This window comes from Marmota flaviventris, chromosome 12 (genome assembly GCF_047511675.1).
Source record: "Marmota flaviventris isolate mMarFla1 chromosome 12, mMarFla1.hap1, whole genome shotgun sequence".
Lineage (NCBI taxonomy): Eukaryota > Metazoa > Chordata > Mammalia > Rodentia > Sciuridae > Marmota > Marmota flaviventris.
In genome coordinates this window covers 12,528,328-12,548,347 of record NC_092509.1, presented here as the reverse complement: position 1 = coordinate 12,548,347, position 20,020 = coordinate 12,528,328, and the positions used below count along the sequence as shown (strand labels likewise).

Sequence of the window (20,020 nt, the reverse complement as noted above, 5' to 3'; positions counted from 1 at the left end):
TTGCCCACAGGCAAGAGGGCAGCTTCTCTTGGATGTGCTTTTCCTTTCCAAATCCTCACCAATAAAGACCTCTTCTTTAAGTCCTGTTTCTAATTGATGGTGATAGCTTATATAGTTCCCTCATTATACATCTGTATTAGCCAGACACACTTTTACCCTGTTTTGAAAATTATCCTGTAATGTATCAATGTTAGGTTTCTTGTGTTTGAAAATGCACTGGGATTGTGAAGAACAATGTTTCTGCTCTAGGGGAAAACATCCCAAAGCACTCAATGCCAGGATGTCTGCAATTTACCCTGAAATGCACAAACCCACACCACACCACAGTAGAGGGAAGAGAAAGGAAGCCAACTAATACTGACTACCAGGGACCCCAGGGAGGCCCTGAGGTGTCCTTGAACGGTGGGCTGTTCATGCAACTTTTCTGCAGGTGTAACAATTTTCAAAATAAATGCCACATTCCCAGCCAAGCATGGGCTCCTCCACATCCTCCACTTCCGGATGCTTCTTCAGTACTCCAGGGTGCAGCCAGTTCTCGCAAACATTGGCTAGCCTTTGGTTTATTGCAGTAGGTACAACTACAAAAAAAGGTGAGTAAAACATAAAGGCTGCTATTGTCAGGGATTCAATTTCTCCTAGATTCTGATTTTGTTTCTTCTCTGAATCCAGGGCCTTGTGTGTAAAGGGCAAGCACTCTACCACTGAACTGCATCCCCAGCCCCTCTTTTGGGTTCCTCATGGTACCAAGTGAACAAGATGCTAAGGTGGAATTTTCTTTTTAGTTAGATATTTCACATTCCCAAAGAATACTCCTACAGGAAGTGAACCTTTCTAGCGGAACCCTGCCTACAAGCTGTGTGCTGCACTGAGTGCGGGTGGGGGCTAGGGTTCCATCCCTTGGTTACTGTTGGGTTTTTCGTGTCCTCCTGGCAGCTTGACCTCAGAGTCTTATCTGTAATCTGACGGGCACTCGAGTTGGGACTGTAGGACCTGGAGCTGTCAGCATACTTTGAGGTGTGATGGCATGGTAACCATGAGAGAAGAAAGTGAACTGAATTCTCAAACTCTGTGTCATTTAGCATAAAGGGTTAGGATTAACATTTTCTGCCTGAGGGAAGCAGAAAAAAATGAGTCTTTACAGAATGCTGCCTCCGTCTAAATCTGAAAGACACACTAAAAATAGCCCTGAAGGGTCGGAGCCACCCAGAGGCTTCTTGGGTTGCCCAGTGGGAGTTTCTGCTTGGAGAATCTGTCCTTCAAAGATGCTGCTGAAAACAGCCCAGAGAGTTGGCGTGTGTGCAGAGCACTCCGGAGCCTGTTCTTTGGCCACCAGGAAGCGGGGACAGAGCAGGCAGAGATGCCTCTGAAGGAAGGATTCCCTTGAGGCAGCCATATCCCACCTCAGCAGAGACTGAGAGTCTCAGGGCTGCAGGGTGCCTGAGACCAGACCCTTCCAAAGATAGGGTCACCAATAGCTAAAGGGTTAGCCACCACTAACTCTAAAGAAAAGGTCCTTTCCATTCCCATGACAGGGTGTGCCTTTGGAGACCTGGACTTCTTTCCTGACAGGGCTACCACCACAGCCTTCCATCCAGCTTCCCCTCCAACTCATCTTCATATGGATTCCAGCGTGATTTTTCTGTAGCCCAATTCCAATCAGATCATTCTGTCCATTTTTAATTTGTTTTTTTTTTCACTTTGAAATATCATACCTAGATGGGATATAATCTCTCATTTTTCTGAGTGTACAGAAAAATGGGTTTCATCTCAGGGATGCAGAGTTGGTTCAACATATGGAAATCAATAAACATAATTCCTCATATTTATAGACTTAAAACAAGAATCATATGATCATCTCAATAGATGCAGAAAAAGAATTTGACAAAATACAGCACACCTTTATGTTCAAAACACTAGAAAAATTAGGGATAGTAGGAACATACCTCAACATTGTAAAAGCTATATGTGCTAAACCCAAGGCCAGCATCATTCTAAGTGGAGAAAAATTGAAAGCATTCCTGTTAAAAACTGGAACAAGACAAGGATGTCCTCTTTGACCTCTTCTATTCAAAGATGATGGCATCATCTTTGAAACTCTAGGCAGAGCAATTAGACAAAAGAAAGAAATTAAAGGGATACAAATAGGTAAAGAAGAACTCAACCTATCAGTATTTGATTTTTAACAAATCAAATAACCAACCAAGCAAACAAACAAAACCCCTTGACTGGTTCTCTATCTTCCATTGACTTTATCTGACCACTCACCTGGCCTGTCTACTGGTTCTCTGTAATGGCATTGGTCGACTCTGACTCACCTACTCCATGAGTCACCTGCTCCACTGAATGCTGCAGACAGAGGAGAACCTTCCTGTGTCCCTGGGATGGCAGGGATGATGTCACACTTGTGCTCCTCAACTTGTGCCCCCACCGTCTGGAAGAGTGGCTTTCCCAGAACTGGGTTCAAGAGGCACCTTTGAGAGTACATGCACCAAAGAACTGGAAGCAGGGCCTTGATGGGCATCTGCCCACAGTGCCCAGAGCAGCAGTATCCACAGCAGCGAACGGTGTCCAGGTGTCCACTGATACGGAAGAATGGATGAACAGAGTGTGGTGCGCATGCTACAGAAGGTCACTCAGCCTTAGGAAGGAAGGAAATTCTGACACATTCTACTTCACGTGTGAACTCTACGGACATTATGCCAAATGAAATAAACCACTGCAAGAGGACAAATATTACATGACTCCATGAGAGTCAAATTCCTAGAAAAGAAGGTGGTGGGCAGGGGACAGGACTCGGCATTTAGTGAGTGGAGGGCTTCAGTTTTGCAAGACACGGACGCACACATCAGGGTTCATACGCTCAGTGCCTGAGACTGTGCCTATAGGTGTGGCCAAGATGGTAAATTTCATGTGCATTTTGCCACATTTTTAATAAAGAGGAAATAAATGGACATGGCCTCTGAAGGTCAAATGCTGAATCCAGGAACTGGTGAGGGACTCCCGCTAGACCCTCCGGGAGGGTCACGCAGTCACAAGTGACTGGGATCATTTCAGCATCCCCTCCTCCCCTAGCGTGTCCTCCTAGAATCAAGTCCAAAATCCAGGACCTGTCCACTTGCCCACCTGTCCCGCCTTCCTTGTAGGCTTTCCCTGGGGGTCTCCTCCCTCCTCCCTCCCTCCACCCACACTAGCCCCTTGCTACAGGGTGGGTCCTAGTAGTTTCCCTGGGGCAAGGCCTTCCCGGCTCTAGCCCAGCTCCTTCCCTACTGTTAGATAACAGGGAAGTCGGTCCTGCAGCCCAGGTCAAGGCGCTTATGTGCTCAGCATGTCCTTTGCTGCTCTTGCACAGAGGTTGTTAAAAATTCATTGTCCATAAAATCACCTGGACTGTGCTAAAGACTGAAATTGTTTGCCCCACAGTTCATAACCTGACCCGACCCCACCCCATGATGATCTAGGAGGTGGGGCCTGTGGAATCCATGAGATGCTGAGGGTGGAGCCCTCATGATGGCATCAGTGCCCTCTGAGAGCCACTGGCCCTTTCCACCACACGAGGTCACAGTGAGAAGACTGCCAGCTGTGAACGGGCCAGGCCCTCAGCAGACAGAAGGAGTAGTAAAGCCTGATGTCCCACCCACACTGTGGCACTCTGCTACTGAGACTATAAGTTTCCCAGAGACAGGGACAGCAGGGACTGCCCCAGCACTGCACATCACTGAGTCAGAGGCCTGCTGGATGAACAGGACTGACTTCCCCTTATCCTTGCCGAACTCTGTTCAGTTTCTGATAATGCCACCTCAGGCAAGTGCTGAGACCTCAGGCAAGTGCTGAGACCCCAGGCAACGATTCACCTGAGTGTAGCCACTACAGGTCCCTCCCTGGAAAAGAGGAGGGCGCTGTACAAGCTCTGCAAAAAATAGCCATAGCTGGGACCCGCCTGCCTCTGTGTTTATTTACAGAGGACTGTAGTGGATGTGACTGGCATGCACACCCACTCCCACCAGGACTGTGGTGGGCGCTAACCTGCAGCACCGCCCACTCCCACCGATGCTCATCTTTCCATGATGTCAGCTCTCCATAGCAAAGGAAATTGCCCACAGATGCTAACTGAAGCTAGAGTACTGATTTTCACATTGAATACAAACAAGCCAAGGTTATGGCTTTTCCCCTCTTTGCAGGTTAGCCAGGTACTTGCTCTCCTTGCAAAAGGAGCTGGTGGGGATGGTGGCGTGTGCATTTTGTAGTAATTTATTGCTGTACTTTTCCCACTGTTTCTAGGCCCTCTAGCTCTTTTGCTCAAATGTATAGTGGAGGGATGCTGAATAAATCCATCTTCACTGATTGAAAAAAGTTATAAATATTTTAAAAAGTCAGTTAAGTAGCATTTATCTCCTACAAACCCAGAAACACTGAAGTAGTTACTAGTGGATGAGAGCAATTTCCAAATGAAACTGCCCATCATTAGATAAGCAATTGCCAACTGAAAAACACAATCTTGGAGCTGAACTTCTTGACACTTTTCCCCTCGTCGCATGGGATGGTAAGCAGGGTCTTGGGAGTTTGGGGACTGTTGTATATTACTTGAGCTCTCCAGAGTGACAGAACTGGGTTATAGAAGGAGATTGGTCCTAAGGAAATGGCTCATGCCATACAGAGGCTGGAGTCCAACTCCACAGTGTGGGTGGAAGTGGGCAGCCCAGGAAAGCAGAGGAGCAAATACAGTCCCAAGGCCCTCTTCTGACAAATCCCCTTGCTGGGACCAATCTTTTTGTTCTATTCAGGCCTTCGGTGGATCAGCTGAGACCCACCAACATGAGGAAGGACAATCTGTGCCGCAGTCTGGCTGGGCACAAATCACGAGCCACTCAAGCAGGAACAAACTTTACTTCCAAACTCCACCAGCACACTCCCCGGGAACTCTCCCGAACGCCACCCACACGGCTCCTCCAGGAACACACCACCCACCAACCAGAACTCCCACCACCAGAACTTCACCAACCAGCGAGAACTCTTCAGGAATCCCCACGAGAGCTCAGCTGGAACTCAACGGGGAACTCCGCGAGAACTCAAAAGTCATCATTTTAATGGCTCCCTGGCGTCACCTCTCAACCACTACTTCTGGCAAAAATTCCATGCGTCAACCCGACTCGGCTATGGCCCTCAACAAATCTGCTTTATTCAGAGGTCACCAATAGAATGTCAGTCTCATCCAGAAACACCCTCTCAGGTGATGCACGTGTGCCCATTGATTGACAAAGAAAGAGAACACATTTCAGTGGGAAAAGATGTAAGTGCCCCAGGGCAGAGCTAAAGCTGCCTTGCAGAAGTGGCCAACACCCTGGCATCTGTTTGGGGGAAGTAAAGCACTTCCACCCTAATCAAACAGGAAGAAAGCTCATTTGTAGCATGAACCTTGTTTCGATGGCCATCTTAGGAGCCTTGTTACCCCAATGGGGAATCAGCAATATCTATTTGGAAGGCAGTGTGCACCCTCCAGCTGAGCCAGGTACAAAAGTCTAAACCATATGACAGACTCTCTTTGAAGGTGCCTATTTACAGGGCAGGAAAAGGAGCTGCCAGTCTTCCTGGGAAATCTCCTTGGTGGCTGCTCTTACTGGGGAGAATGTGGCCAGCCTGCTACACCACATCTCTGGCTGGATGAGGCAGGTAGCGCATGACTGGAAGAGTTTTCTGTGGGGCTCAGCCGCTTGCCAATGGGCTAGCAGAACACGGCCAGCCGGTAATGGGTTTTACTTCTTTCTTTACTGCAAATGTGGCCATTAAGGGTCCCTCCAGCATGCTCACACTGGCAGGAGCTCCCTCGGCTTATGATCTACCTGCTGTGATGGGCTGCCTGCTATGGAATCACAATTCATCATTTAACAGGAATCCTCACTTGGCTGAATACATTGTCATCTTCTCCCTGTGCCAGAAGCAGCAAGTGAGAGATTCTGACAGTGGCAGAGAACTTGAGAATTCTGATTTTGCCTCAGACTGGCTGAGGAGGCTTAGACCTCTGCTCGGCCTGTCCAACCCTAGCCCATAGAAACCAGGCCCGTGGGCTGAAGCAACCCTGGCAGGTTATTGTAGGCTTATGGAGACAGTGAAGCCCACAGAAGCAGGGCCCTTTTTTGTTTGTTTGTTTGAGGAAAAGCTATAAAGGAAAAGAAAGAAGCTAGTGGTGGAGTAAAGGGTGTTAGTATTTTTCTTTTTTGAATGCTGAGATCATGTTAGGAAGATAACCAGTCCTTCGTGGTAGTTTGACTAGAATCTCAGGTGACACACATGAGCAGGTAGGATGGTCATCATCCCCCTGTGCTCTCCATGAGCACTGTGGGACTTTCAGCAATTGAATGAGTTCTTTTAGCTCAATTTACATAGAAATCAAGTAGGGAAATCCCAGCCTGCTCCTCTTGAAATAGAAAATAAACAGGCAAAATAGAGCTACACAAAAGAGACTTTAGCCAGGAACTATATTGCAGCACAGAGGGAAGCAGCCAGGAACTCTTGGTAAGGGGAAGGGCTGCTTATACAAACAAAAAAGCCAGTTCACGCATGCACAGTGTCCTGCCACAGGCTGACTTTCTGCTTAGTCATAGGAAGGAAAAGGGGCTCCTTGTGGACCTGACTGGGGACAGCTGAGGGGCTGCAGAGGGCTGGAGTCATACAGTGGTTTAGGGGTGGAGTTACCTGGGATGGACCAGACAGAAGCTGCAGAAGCCACAGCAAGTCTCCAAGTGGCCAGGCGTCTGATGCAGTCACTGCTGTCAAAGATGGAAGAATAAAAGTACCTGACGGGAGCCCTGGGCCTTCTTCCTCCATCTCAGCTCCTCACTCCATCCCCTTAGTTGGTGTAGCAACTCACTAAGGAGCAGAGTGTTCTTCTCTTTGCTTATCCCACAGAGCAAGGAAGCTCTCAAGCAGAGGTGAGACAGTATCTACCTATAAGGGCGATATTATAAGTGTTGAAGAGTGGCTTGTCCCCAGATATTTGTGTTTTCCTTCTTTCTCTCCTCAGTGACAAATATCTTCCAGGAGAGAAAAGAGGCATGGGCAATGCCAGCAGTTCTCGATGCACCCGTGGAGCTTTTAGTAGATACTTAGATGTCTATGCTGCGTGCCCAGAGTTCTGGAGTAACCAGCCGGGATGAGGCTCAGATATTCAGTATGAACATGTGGTTTCCAGGGATTAAGAATTCCCAGGGATGCTTCTCTACCAGGTTGAGGACCACTGGGTCTGGCAACAAAAGCAAAGTTCTTCTTTCCTGGAAAAGTGATTTATGAAAGTGAATGTCCTGATTTATTAGATGCTGCCAGCAGTCCTTAATGAACTTGACCCTGATCACGCACTCCAGCACCATCCACAGAGAAGGAAGGGGAGATAGGTGCTAAGAATCAAGTTGTTGTCCCTCCTTTTGCAGAGGATTAACCAGTAAGAGCAGGGCTGGCAACAGTGAGTGTGGGCTTCATGGCAAAAACAATGGTGGCCGTGGACCAGAAAGAGATCTTCAAAACTGATTGAGCCAATAACATCACACAATGTGCACTGGTCAGGAATTCTGCACCTGTTAGAAACATGGCTGCAAGAACAGAAAGCCCAGTAACAGAAGATTGCACGAATAGGAGCTTGTTTTGCTGCTATAACAGCAAGCCCAGAAGTAGATATTTGCAGCATTGGTTTTGCATCTCTGAGGCATGTGGGCTCTTCTACATCTTCGTCCCTGCCATCTTTAGGGTAGAGATCCTTGTCTGCTCGTTCTCATGGGGTCCAGCAGGGCACAGTGTGTCCTGGGAGGAAGTAGAGGGGGCTGTGGCAGGGGTGGTCTCTCCTTAGAGAGCAAGTGCTTTTCCAGATGCATCCTGCCTGACTGCTGCTTGAGTCTCATTGTCCAGGACTGGGACACTGCCCACCTCCATTCCCCTGCTGTAAGGATGTGCAAGCAGAAAACATGACTGTTCCATTGGCCATGAAATCCTGAGTTACTGCCCCAGGTTAGCATATTGCCATTCTGAGCAAATCCAAGTTCATCAGCTGGGAGAAGGGGGATGGCTGTTGGTGATTGACCAATGGTGCCTGCCACAGATCCTCTCCACCCCTGTGCCTCTTGCATAATGAGTGGAAACTTGAGTTTTCTAGATATACCCTTAAAATAAACCTATTATTGAAAATTGCTGCAATTTTCTCCTTGGAGGGTCTCTGAGGCTTTCAGGGAAGACCTCACAAGGCAAAAATCTCAGTCTATGAGCAGCTCCCTGACTTCTTAGACCCCAGAGGTAAATAGCTTTAGCCTCCAGTAGATGCCTTGTTGTGTGATGGCTGTTTTATTTCTTCTTATACTTGTTTTTCACTTTGCAACTGTGAGCACTAAATCAGAAGGACGAAAAAAGTTCACCATGTTGACAATAGCCCCATCTTCTGTCTAAGAAATGCCAGTTTCTGAACAGATCGTCATTTTTGTTTGTACAATTGCCAGTACATTCTGGAACATAATACAAATAGGATCTATACATCTAAGAAATCTTTTGAGGGGCTTGAAGCCCTTCTACCTCTCTCAGGTCAACATGTTTGCCCATTGTTATTTGGTCTTGTAGTACTTATGGTATCATGATGACCTTGCCCATTGCTTTCCTGGCAGTTTTATGGAGGATCAAATTCAGTACCTGCAGCAAGCATACTTTGACAGATGCAAATACCGAATCCACAGAAAACATTGAAAGGAAGGATCCATCTGCCTGGACCAACCTCCTTAATTACACTTTATCTTCTCAATTCACTTTTCCTTTTCCTTTTTTTTTTTTTTTTTTTATGCTAGGGATTGAAATCAGGGCCTCACATATGCTAGGCAAGAGCTCTACCACTTAACCACATCCCCAACTCATATTTTATTTTAAGACAGGGTCTCCCTCAGTTGCTGAGACTGGCCTTGAACTTGCAATCCTCCTGCCTTAATCTCTGGAGTATCCGGGACTGTGGGCATGTGCCACCGTGCCTGGCTCCCACTCACTCTTACTCCTCTCTCCATTCCTCTTACTAAGGGGAAGCAGTGTCCATTTCAAGAAGGGTGTCAAGATTAAAATCAGAGGTGCAGGTGAGCAAGCTCATCTCTCAGTGCAAGCATTTCAGATTAGAAGGGAATCAGGGATATCCATCTTTGGAGAGATCTCAGATGTAGGGTATGGACAACCAACATCCACCCATTTGCAGTATATTGGAGCCCGCATCATCGGGGTCCAAGCACAAGGGTAGTTCAACTGTGGGACCCAAAAAGGTTGGGGGAAGGAGTTCATGAAAATGACATCCACACTGACAAATGCACAGGCAGTTTCTTTCTCACAATTGGACATATTTGTTGCCGAGGAAACCGAGGAGGGGGCAGGCTCTGGGTGTGCAGGTTACCTGAGCTGGAGCAAAGCAGCCATGGGACTGAAGGTGGGGAAAACTCTGATAGTTAGCTGCAGCCCTCGTTCATTCATGACAAAGCAGGAAAATTGCAGGGGAGGAGAAAAGCAAGCCATACTAGCCCCCTTCCCATATCCTCTCCCCTGCAATATCCACCTATAGGAGGATGAGGAGGGGACCCTGGCTATTCTCACACCAGGTTTCCTCCATCCATCAAAGCGGCACATTGTTTACTAGGGAACAAGCATTTCAGCTTGCAAATGCCCCTGTTTCAGTATTTCCAATACTGTTGGAAATTCTCCAACAGTAACTTGGAATACCATCACTTAAAACACTGAATTCTTATCATCTAGATTCAAGTACTTACTGAGTAACTGTCACACTTCTGGTACTGTTTGGCACTTAGGATACAAATTGAATTAAAGCACTGTCTCAATCTTAAGGAGATCATAAGCTGTCACTGAACTATCCATATTTATTCTGTGAAGTGTAATTCACTGAGTATCTTCTATGTGTTAGACATGGGGGACTGAGACTCTCTAGGCAGTCACCTGGACCTAGTGATGTTTCTAAAATTGAATCGTTGGTTCCCATAATGTGTGAATTTCTTAGTGTGGTGACCAAGATGCCTCCAGAGGGGGCCTGGCCTTCCTCTCCAGGCTGCCTCCTCACAAGTCCCATTGGCTTACTTTTAAAGTCTCTAAAATGTGTCATGAGCTCTCACTTCTCTTTGTCTTTTCAAAAGCCCTTCACTTTCTGGTTTAACTTTAGGAAGTTCATCGTGGTAGCAATATGGAGTAGGTACCGCAGTGGGGTGCATGTCAGGTAGGAGTTATTATTCACTTAGTAAGAAATGATGAAGTTCTAAAACTTAGGCATTTGTGGAGGACAGAAGGGAGGAGCTACTGAGAGAAAGATTTAGAAAGTTGCCTGGACAGACATGAGTGATCGTATCTGAGGATCAAGGAGGAGAGTGGGAAGTCTTACTCTCAACCTGGGCAACTTGGTAAGGACAGCCTTTTGCCAGACAGGGATTCCCCAGAAGAAGCACAATGGTGGGGTATAATGGTGATGGGAATGTGGTGGAGGGAATGAGGACAGTGGAGGTTAGATTTGTTTAAGTGGAGACATTCCACATACATGTAGTATGGATAGGTCTGGGACTGACCCCAAGGACAGGTCTCAGGAGACAGATCTGGGCTGGACATGTAGATTTTTTCATCAGCATGTAAATGGTAGTCAGTCAGGTTAGTCAAGGAAAGAGTACAGAGCGAGAAGAACAGAGATGTGAAGATAGACCTTCGAAAACCTGAACACCAACAGGTCAGAAAGAAAGATGGGTTCTGCCCAACATGGAGAAGGAACAGCTGGGAAGCAAAGGAAAAAAACAAAAAACAGGAGAGAGACACAGGAGGGGAGCAGAGGAAGATGGTTCAAGAGAAGAGAAGAAATGCTCAAAAGTCCGCTTTGAAAAGAACAACAAAGGGCAGGTTTAGTGATTGGACTACTGCCCATCTTAGCGAGTCAGAAAGTGGATGTGGGAACTGTTCTAGCAGAGAAGAGAGTGGGAGAGGAGACTTCTGTGAGCCTGGACCAAAGCTGAGCGGGGAATGAGGCTGTGGGGCTGGCCACCAGATCCTGATGGGCTTCCATGCCCCGCCTGGCATGGGCTTTGTGCTGTAGTCAACAGGGAACAAATACACAGACCAACTCATTATTTTTCTTTTTCTATAAGTCATTTGTAAAAATGGAGGTAAAATTGACATAGAATGAAATGTCTGGATCTCAAGGGTTCAATTCAAGGGGTTTTGGCAAATGTGAAACTGTGTAACCAGCACACGACCAGGTTGAAGTACTTCTGTCACCCAGAAGCTTCCCTCCAGCCTAGTTCTCATGACTTTCCACGACTAGAGCAGCTGCTCTTCTCATTCCTATCCCACAGATTACTTTTCTCTTCTTACATTTCATGTAAATTAGACTGTGAGGATATAAACTTTTCCAGGCTTCTTTTGATCAGCAGAATGTTTTGGGGATTTATTCATATTTGTTGAGTGAATTAGCAACTCGTTCTTTTTTACTGAAAGAGCATTATTATATAAAGTACAATTTGCTTAATCATTTTTCTACTGATGGACATTTAATTTGTTATAAGTTTTTGGCTATAATGTTGCCAAAGCATTCTTCCGCAAGACTTGTTGGCATATGTTTTCATTTAGCAAATAGCAAGGAGTGCAAATATATTATAAGGTAGGTATATTTCAATTTTGTAAGAAACAGTTTTCCAAAGCAATCGTGTCATTTATGAGCACCATTAATGTGACAGAGTTCCAGTTATTTCACATTCTTGGTTTTTGCCACATCATACATTCAGTCTTTCAAAATTTGAGCCATTCTCAGGAGCGTGAAGTGGTGTCTCATGGTGGGTTTAATTTGCATTTCTCTGGTGACTAAAGATTCTGAACACCTTTGCAAACCCTTATCATTTGCATGACTTCATTTGTTAAGTATCTGCTCAAAACTTTTTCCCATTTATGTTTGATATATGTATATGTTGAGGGAAATGATAATTGGCATATTAGATGTTGGAAGCAATTGGTATTGTAGCCAGAATTAGACAGGCAGTCAGTATAGATAGGTAAATTGAGTCAGGTCGGATCAAGGAGGTCAATTTTGAGTGAGTCTGGGAAGTTGGAGGCTGTCTCCTGAGGCACTGAAATGTTAGTTCCTTCAGAGCCCTTCCTCCACCCTTATCAAGAACCTGCCCCTGCTCCAACCTGTTGCCAAGGTAACCAGTGTGGGGGGGGAATTGCCCCTCCCTACCAAGTTGTTAATGTGTCCTTGACTACTCTTTACTGCCCTTCCTCCTTCAGCCCACCTGGTTCCCACCTTTGGGCCATCCCACCAAGCGTTCCTCAGCCTAGTCTTGGGCCTAGTCACTTAGGCAGGAAGGAGAAAGACTAGGGGGAAAAGGCAGGAGAACAAAGGAAATCTAGGACATATAAAAGGGCAGAATACCTCGCTTCTTGGGATATCAGGATACCAGCTATGGCCCCCTTCTCCTTCACAGGAGAAGTCTATGTTACTCCTTTTTAAATAAACCCTGCTTTATATGCTTGCCTCCGTATGCTTCTGTACTGTTCAGACTTCAACATGTGAGGAAGCAGGACTCATCACCGATAACAGGCAGCATCAGTATTTGCTAACATTCTAAGTGGGTTTAAAATAGAATCATTTATGCATTCCGTCAACGGGAAAATTGGATAACTGAAATATGGAAATAGTCTTTCATATGTAAAGTCAGATGACTTTTAATCTTATCCATTATGTTTATCCTATATCAAGCTCTTTGACGGTTTGATCAGTCTATACACTAAAGGGCAGATCTTTATGGTTAGAAGACAAAGAAAACCCATGTCATAGATCCAGTTAATTCCAGGGCTGAAACAGGAACCAGACCAACAAAGTGCACGGCAGAGGTGAGGTTTTCTATTTCCATATTTAGTAGTAGATGTTGTCATAAGTACAGAACAGACACTTGAGTGGGCTGTTTTTGAGTTGTACAGTGGAGTGAGCACTTGCACTGTAAGGGAAGTTCTGTTCTGGAGTGTGGGCACTGGGCTGCAAGGGCCGGTGTGGGCATCTTCTCTCTACCTGTATTCCAGCACATACGCATAGCACGACTCACCCCACCTTGATGCTAAATCATCCTTGTTTCTTGTGTTTTCCTTATCTATTTTTAACGCCGATGTCCAGAATACATTTCTGATATGTGTCAGTGTCTTTGTGGGAGGTTCCCTGCATGCACCATTTTGAAAGTAGGCTCTGAGGTGACAGCAAAGTCCACCTTCCGTGTCACCTTCTGGCCTGTGCTCACAGGCATGCCTGACTGATTTAGGGCCCAGGCAGCCAAAATCCAATCACAATGCGATGCAGCTGGAGCATACACTACATTAACGTTTAACGAGGGTCTCCTTTCTCTTTCAAAACAGTAAGGCACAGGGGCAACAGGGCTGGACAGTGCTGGTGAAGGCCCAAGAGCTCAGTGAAGGCCTAGCGGGAATACTACACCTGTGCACGCGCACGTCCCGGCGGCCCGGCCGGTGCGCGCGCACGCCCTCGCGCACGCCCTCGGCTTCCTCCCGGCGCCTGGTGTCGGCAACGCGCGCGGCAGATGGACGGGGTGCTCGCGGAAGTGCTGCTCGAGCAGAGCCGGGACCCCCGGGCCCTGTTCGGGATGCTGTGCCGAGGGGAGGCGTCCGCGGAGCGCGTAGAGACGCTGCGCTTCCTTCTGCAGCGGCTGGAGGACGCGGGCACGGACCTGGGCGCGCTCCCGGAGGCGGCGCGCGAGGTCGCCACGGGGTACCTAGTGCCGCTGCTGCGCGGGCGCCCGGGCGGTGCCGACCCCGACCCCGGCCCCGGCCCGCCGAGCCAACGCCGGCGCGTGCTTCGGGCGGCGGGCGCGGCGCTGCGCTCGTGCGCCCGGCTCGCGAGGGGCCCGCCGCTGGCCGCCGCGCTGGCTGAGGAGGCGCTGCGGGACCTGCGGGCCGGGCGGTGCGCGCCGGGCGTCGAGGCTGCCGTGGAGGTGCTGGCGGCCGTCGGGCCCTGCCTGCGGCCCCGCGAGGACGGACCGCTGCTGGAGCGCGTGGCGCAGGCCGCCGTCGCCCTGGCGCTGGGCGCGGACGGGCCCGGGAGCGCCGTGGACGCGGTGACGCTGGCGGCTGCGCGGCTGCTGCCGGCGCTGGGTCAGTGCGGCGGAGCGGCGTTGCGGGCCGTGTGGGGTGCGCTGGCGGAGCCGAGCGTCCCCTGGGGACCGGACCGCGTCGGGCCGGAGCTGCAGGTGCTGAGTACCCTGGCCGAGAAGCTCCTGCCCCAGCCCGGCGCGCGCGACGTGGGCCCCGACGCGCGGCGCTGCGGGCGCTTCTGGAGGACGGTGCAGACGGGGCTGGGCCGCGCGGAGGACGCCCTGACGCGCAAGCGCGCGCGCTACCTGCTGCAGAGGGCCGTGGAGGTGTCAGCGGAGCTGGGCGTAGACTGTACCTGCGACGCCAACGGGGGAACAGGTACTCGCTCCCTGGCCCAGCCCGACCCCGCTAGCTTCCGCAAGCCGTGCAGAATTCGGCCATTCCACTTGGCACCCTAGAGCCTGGCAGCCTTGGGACCCTCTTCTCAGAGGCTGTTCTGCGAAGTGACACAAATCGCTGAATCGGGAGCAGTTGGACCCCAGCAAGGTGGAATGCGGCGCCCTTTGAGTAGTTGGGAAAGTGGCTGAACCCATGCAGGATTCTACAGACCCAAGTGGGCACTGTGTTGTGGTGGGACTTTCCACACTGAAAGATGTACCTGTGCTCAGGGAATGAAAGGAGGCGTGTGTGTTAGAATTAACATCATTCTTTGGAAAGGTCCCTGGGTAATTCTCAGAAGCAGGATTTACTGATATTTGCTGAACATGTTTCTTAAGTTAGCTTTTTAAGGGTATTTTTAAAAACATCTTGAGCCCTTACTTCTCGGTTACTGAACAAGTGGAGATGCGCTAGCATGGCCCGCCTTCTTTGGGTTGGTAACTGTTGATTGGTTTATCCAGTCGTCTCAAGTTCGTTTCTGAACTAAGTCAAAAACAGATTGACTCTGAATTGTCTTAATAGAAACTTGTTTTTCCAACTGTAGTTACTCCTCATTTATTGCAACAAAGAATTTTTGTTTGGCTAAAGTTGTGAAATTAGACTTTCATATAATTTTAAAGCATTTTAAATATTTGAGCAATCTACAGATGGGTGCTCAACCCCTAAGAGTTTTCACTGGAAGACTTTTTAAAAAAAGTTACCAAAGTGAAACTCATTTATTGTAAGGGGTTTTAAGAATATACCCCACTTTCTCAGTTTCAGAAAGAAAACACCGTTATCTCTTTATACTGAATATTTTGGTATTTACCCCTGTGACTTGAGATAACATTTCTTAGATTGTAAAATCCATGGTGAAGCTCTTGGTTAAATGGGTGCTGTACATTAACACAGTAGTGGGTGCTGTTCACAGGTGATCAGTGTAATACATTGTAGTCATGCTTTGAGGAAACTGAATCATGCTTCCATTCCTGCAAGTTTCTCTTATAATTGTCATTTAAAATGTGTTTGGTTCTCTCCACACCAATCCTGATTCAGCCCTGAGTTCTCAGCCTGGTGTCTAGATCCTTCCAGAGCCAGACCTGAAGGCCTTTTGTGTTTCCCTGAGGAGCTGCCCTAGAGTCTTCCACTTGCTGACACTGAATTTCTCCCTGTGCCTGGGGACAGCTGGCTGCTTAGTTCTGTCTCCACCATCCTGCAGGTCCCTTCTCTGAGTCCTGTGTTGGTGCTTCTGCTTCCTGTACTTAGTATCTCACTCACTGTCATGGTACATTCTGTAGTTTCCTGAGATGAAATCTTTAAAGATGACAGTCTGATAATTCCATCAAAAGATCCTTTATGGCTGATAACATTTTTTTAAAAATATTTTTTAGTTGTCAGTGGACTTTATTTATTTATATGTGGTGCTGAGAATTGAACCCAGTACCTCACACGTGCTAGGCAATCACTCTACCACTGAACCACAGCCCCAGCCCAGCTGATAACATTTTTATTTCTAGTATTTACATTTTAACTTTTTTTTTTTTTTTACGTTTTTGTGCAGTCCTGGGGATTGAACCCAGGGGTTCTACATCCTTGGTCCATTATATTTTTTATTTTTTGAGACAGGGTCTTACTCAGTTGCTGAGGGTAGCATCAAACCTGTGATCTTCCTGCCTCAGCCTCCCAAGTGTCTGGAATCACAGCTCCACTTGAGCTTAAAGACCCTCGTCTTCTCGTCTGCGTAAGCATATTGGTCACCTTTCCAATTAGATTCTTTAACGTGTAGTGATTTGCCAGTCTGACACCTGGACAGCTGAGTTTGGTTCTGCTTGTTTAACCTTTAGGGCATGGAGTCACTTCTCTGTGTTATGGATCAGTAGAGCTTATGCCAGTGTCTGTTGACAGATGGGTATACCCCCGCTTCCCTTAGGCCCTATGTGTGGCCGAAGCCACCCTGTTTGGTTTTGTTCTTGCCTTGGGGCAGTGGTTGTGGCCACCTTGTGCTTGGTGTGGATCCTGGAGGGCTCAACGGCTTTCCACAGCCATGTGCCTGTGCCATAGACAGGGGTCTTTTGAGGCCCCCAGGGTTACCCATGTTTGTTGCTGGATGACCAGTTTGAGGTGGGGCAGCCTTTCTGTTTCTTCTTCTCTAGCCTCATCTTAGACCCTGTGTGCTTCAGCCTTGGGGTTCCAGCTCCTCTGCTCTCTCTCTCCCCTCTTCAGTGGCAAATAACTGCCTCCCACCTGGCGAAGGCTTAGAATTTCTGTGCCCTCTCTTGTGCAAGCTGCATTTTGCATGGGTCTCTGGGAGGCCTTGGGCACCAGTGTTCTGCCCTTCCATGCAGCGCAGCCTGGTCCCTGTCAGGTGACCAGAAGGAGCAGGACCTTCCCTGATCTCAGTGCAGGCTCAGGCTGCAGGTCTTCTTCCCAGAGGCTGCCACTCTTTTTGGCATCAGGGCAGGGCAAGGGTGCAGGCATGGGAGGGCTTGCGGCCCCAAATCTGGGTGGCTGTCGGGCCTTGGCGTTGCTCACCAGCAGTGCCTCTGTAGTGCATGCAGGACTCTGTGGTGAGTCCCTCTGCCCCTCAGACTAAGGCAGGCCTGCATACCCACTCTTCAGAGATCACTGCCCTACCAGGGTCCTTCTCAGAGCACCTGGGGAGGCGGGGTCAGCAGGGGAGTGGGTATGAACTCCTGGGGATTCCCAGAGCTTCCAAGCTGTTTTTCTGTTCTTGGAGAGTCTTTTGGAATTCCCCTGGTGGTCCCCCTAGAAGTTTAGGATTTTGTAGCTTATCCAGCCTTTTCTCTCCATGGCATTGCTCTTTTCTTGTGTCTGTCTCCGTTTTGTACAGAAGTGGAGACCATACTTGTCTAAATGCCTTCGTTTTGTCCTCACATATGATTGATGGCCCCATGAGGGCAGAATTCTATTTTAAAGATGCAGACCTACAGGATCCTGGATCCTGTGTGGGAGGTCAGGTGCTGGGCCCGGCTTGGCCACAGGTCTGCTTTCATGCTGGTGCTGGCTCCTGGGTCCCTGCCCAGTGTTTCTGTTGTTGAGTTCCTCCTGCTCTTTTCTGCCCTCGGCACCTCCTGGACTGACTGGTCTACCAACATCTCTTCTCTCCCAGGGTTTTCTGTGTCTTTACTCCCTGGGTGATTTCTTTCATGTCCAGCCCTTTCTTGTTTTTGCTATCAAGTTTAGTTCTAATGAGATCTGTTTGTTGTTTGTTGGAATGTCCTTTTTAAAGCATCCTGTTCCCAAGTCTGTGAGCAAATCCTGGATATGGGATCCTCTTCAACCTAGCTGCTCACCTGTACCTGGAGAAGCTCCTGCCGCCGTCAAGTCCTTTGATGGCGGATCGTGCAGTGCAGATCCAGTTGTTGCTTGTTTCCCTGAGACTACTTGAAATTCTCTTTTCTCCAGTTTGATTTTCAAATTCTAAATTTTATTGCTGTTTTCCTTCTCATTTTTTTTAAAAAATTCTTCTGGGAAGTTGGCCTTTGAAAAATCTTTCCTGTTACAGTGAGGGTCTTGGGGAGGGGAGTTGAGTTTATATGTGCAGATCTGTCATTCTTACCTTAATGAACAGAAGACAGCATCACACTTCTCCTTTTGAGATTCCCAAATTTCCTATCCAGGTTTAGGTGCAGGGACACCCTCTGTTATTAGAGAGTACATTTGGTAATAATGGCATTAGTGTAAGAATTACTGTTATGAAGAACACTGTTAGATTTGCAAAAGAAAGAACTAATTGTTTTTTTTTAACTGTATTAGGCCCAAGTCTGTTTTGGTGGTCTGAGAAGAAAAAAGATGAGCTTCTAAAATTTTGGGAAAATTATATTTTAATCATGGAAACTCTAGAAGGAAATCAGGTAAGTGTTCTCATATTTTTGCAAATCCCATAGTACACATGACTTTCTTTTTTTCAAACAATAAAAGCAGGGAAGAAAGACTGACCTAGAGGTAGCATGATAGAAGCTAGGTGTCCTTTGTTTTCTGGCACAAATGCAATTTACAAGAGCATGTAAATTGTTTCAGGAAAGTGAATAATACTTTCAGTTGACTCATATTACCATCTTTGACTTCCCTTGACATTCTCAAACTTCAACATCGACATCACCTAGAGGGCTTGTTATAAAATATGAACTGCTGCCCCAGCTCTAGACCTTCTGATTCAGTAGGTCTGAGATAGCTACCAAGTGGTGTGTCTGCCGCTGTTCCCTGGTGTGTAAGTCCCAGTCTGTAAGTTGCATCCCAAGGGGCCAGCTTTCTTGCAGAGTCCCTGTGAGATGTCAGTCCACCTGTGCACCAAGCATTGTTTGTGGATCAAAGTGGAGAATGACTCGGGTGCTGAAGAGAGCTGGACATCCAGGGTGAGAAGCATTTCTGAGTCAAGTAAAATTGTGGGGTTTCTTTGGTCTGTAGGTCCGTAAAATCTCCATTACTTATTTTAGAAACTCAGAATTGCACATACTTTGAAGGACATATAAGTCAAATCTAGCAAAGGAGCCAGCAGCATGGCCCCAGGCAGGAGGAACACTGAGCTGGGAAGTGGTTGCACTTCCTGAGGCTGACCTAGCACAACCTGAGTTACTGGAGAAAGCTTCAGTACCTCTCTTTCAACCTCTGGGTCCACCCCTCCCTTCTTCCAGCCAGTCAGGACACCATCACATGGGCTGCTGCCTGTGAGTGTGGGCACCACTGTAACTGGGCTCTGGGCTGCACGGGTTGGCTCTGCCACCTCAGGCCAGGGGACTGGAGTCGTGCCATGGTCCAGAGGTGGAGGGATCAGGCCCTCAAGGCCAGTTTCACCAGGGTAAAGTCACAAGGTCTGTTGTCAACGAATAGACGCCTGAGTCTTTAAAGGTATTTCCATTTCATGTGATTCTTTGCTCTTATTTTTAGATACATGTTATAAAGCCAGTCTTACCAAAGCTAAACAATCTGTTTGAATATGCAGTGTCAGAGGAAAATGGTAATGATCACTTTCTTTTTGCTTTTTTTTTAACTAATATTTCTAGTCCCCCTGCACCGCCTGATTTTATACTAATCCCTATTTATTGTAAAAAAATTGGGAAAAATTACTACAGTATAAGGAAGAAAACATGAATCATCTGTAGTGTTGCCGCCGAGTGATGGCAGCTGATGACAGGCAGATAAGACCTGGGTCCCCTTGTCTGTAGGCTCATCACACTCAGTAGTGTCTGTGCCACTGTTGACCATCTCCTTAAATAGCTTTAAGTGGTGGCAGGGTTTTCTGTAGTTCAGAGCTAGGATTAATTTGGTTTTTAACTTTTGGTCATAAAAAATTCCATGCATGTCTAGAAGGGAAAGAGCTGTGGGATGAAGCCCTTCCCACTACTGCGGACGTGTGTCCTGTGCCTCAGCCAGGTGCTATAGGTCCTGGCGTCCACAGGCATTTCACAGTAGGCCCTTAAAAGACAGATGCTTCGTAGTGCTTAAAGATGGTGTGTGTTATGTGTTAACAAGAGCTCTTTGATAGGAATATACACCCTGA

General features: G+C 47.7%; 1 protein-coding gene across 5 annotated transcripts in view; it reads left to right on the top strand.

Moving 5' to 3' along the window:
* The first annotated feature begins 13,536 nt into the window (after nucleotides 1–13,536).
* Tarbp1 (tRNA guanosine 2 -O-methyltransferase TARBP1) overlaps nucleotides 13,537–20,020 on the top strand; it is a 49,449-nt gene continuing 42,965 nt past the window's right edge. For 3 of the 5 annotated variants that reach the window (XM_027947981.2, XM_071619829.1, XM_027947980.2), the window contains exons 1-3: nucleotides 13,537–14,460; nucleotides 18,277–18,374; nucleotides 19,408–19,477. In XM_027947981.2, coding sequence (XP_027803782.2) covers nucleotides 13,572–14,460; nucleotides 18,277–18,374; nucleotides 19,408–19,477 — 1,057 coding nt within the window. In that variant the 5' untranslated portion in view covers nucleotides 13,537–13,571. Of the gene's footprint in view, nucleotides 14,461–14,652; nucleotides 14,696–18,276; nucleotides 18,375–18,747; nucleotides 18,876–19,407; nucleotides 19,478–20,020 lie in introns of those variants that run through there. The other 2 variants (XM_071619831.1, XM_071619832.1) reach the window with 2 other exon arrangements.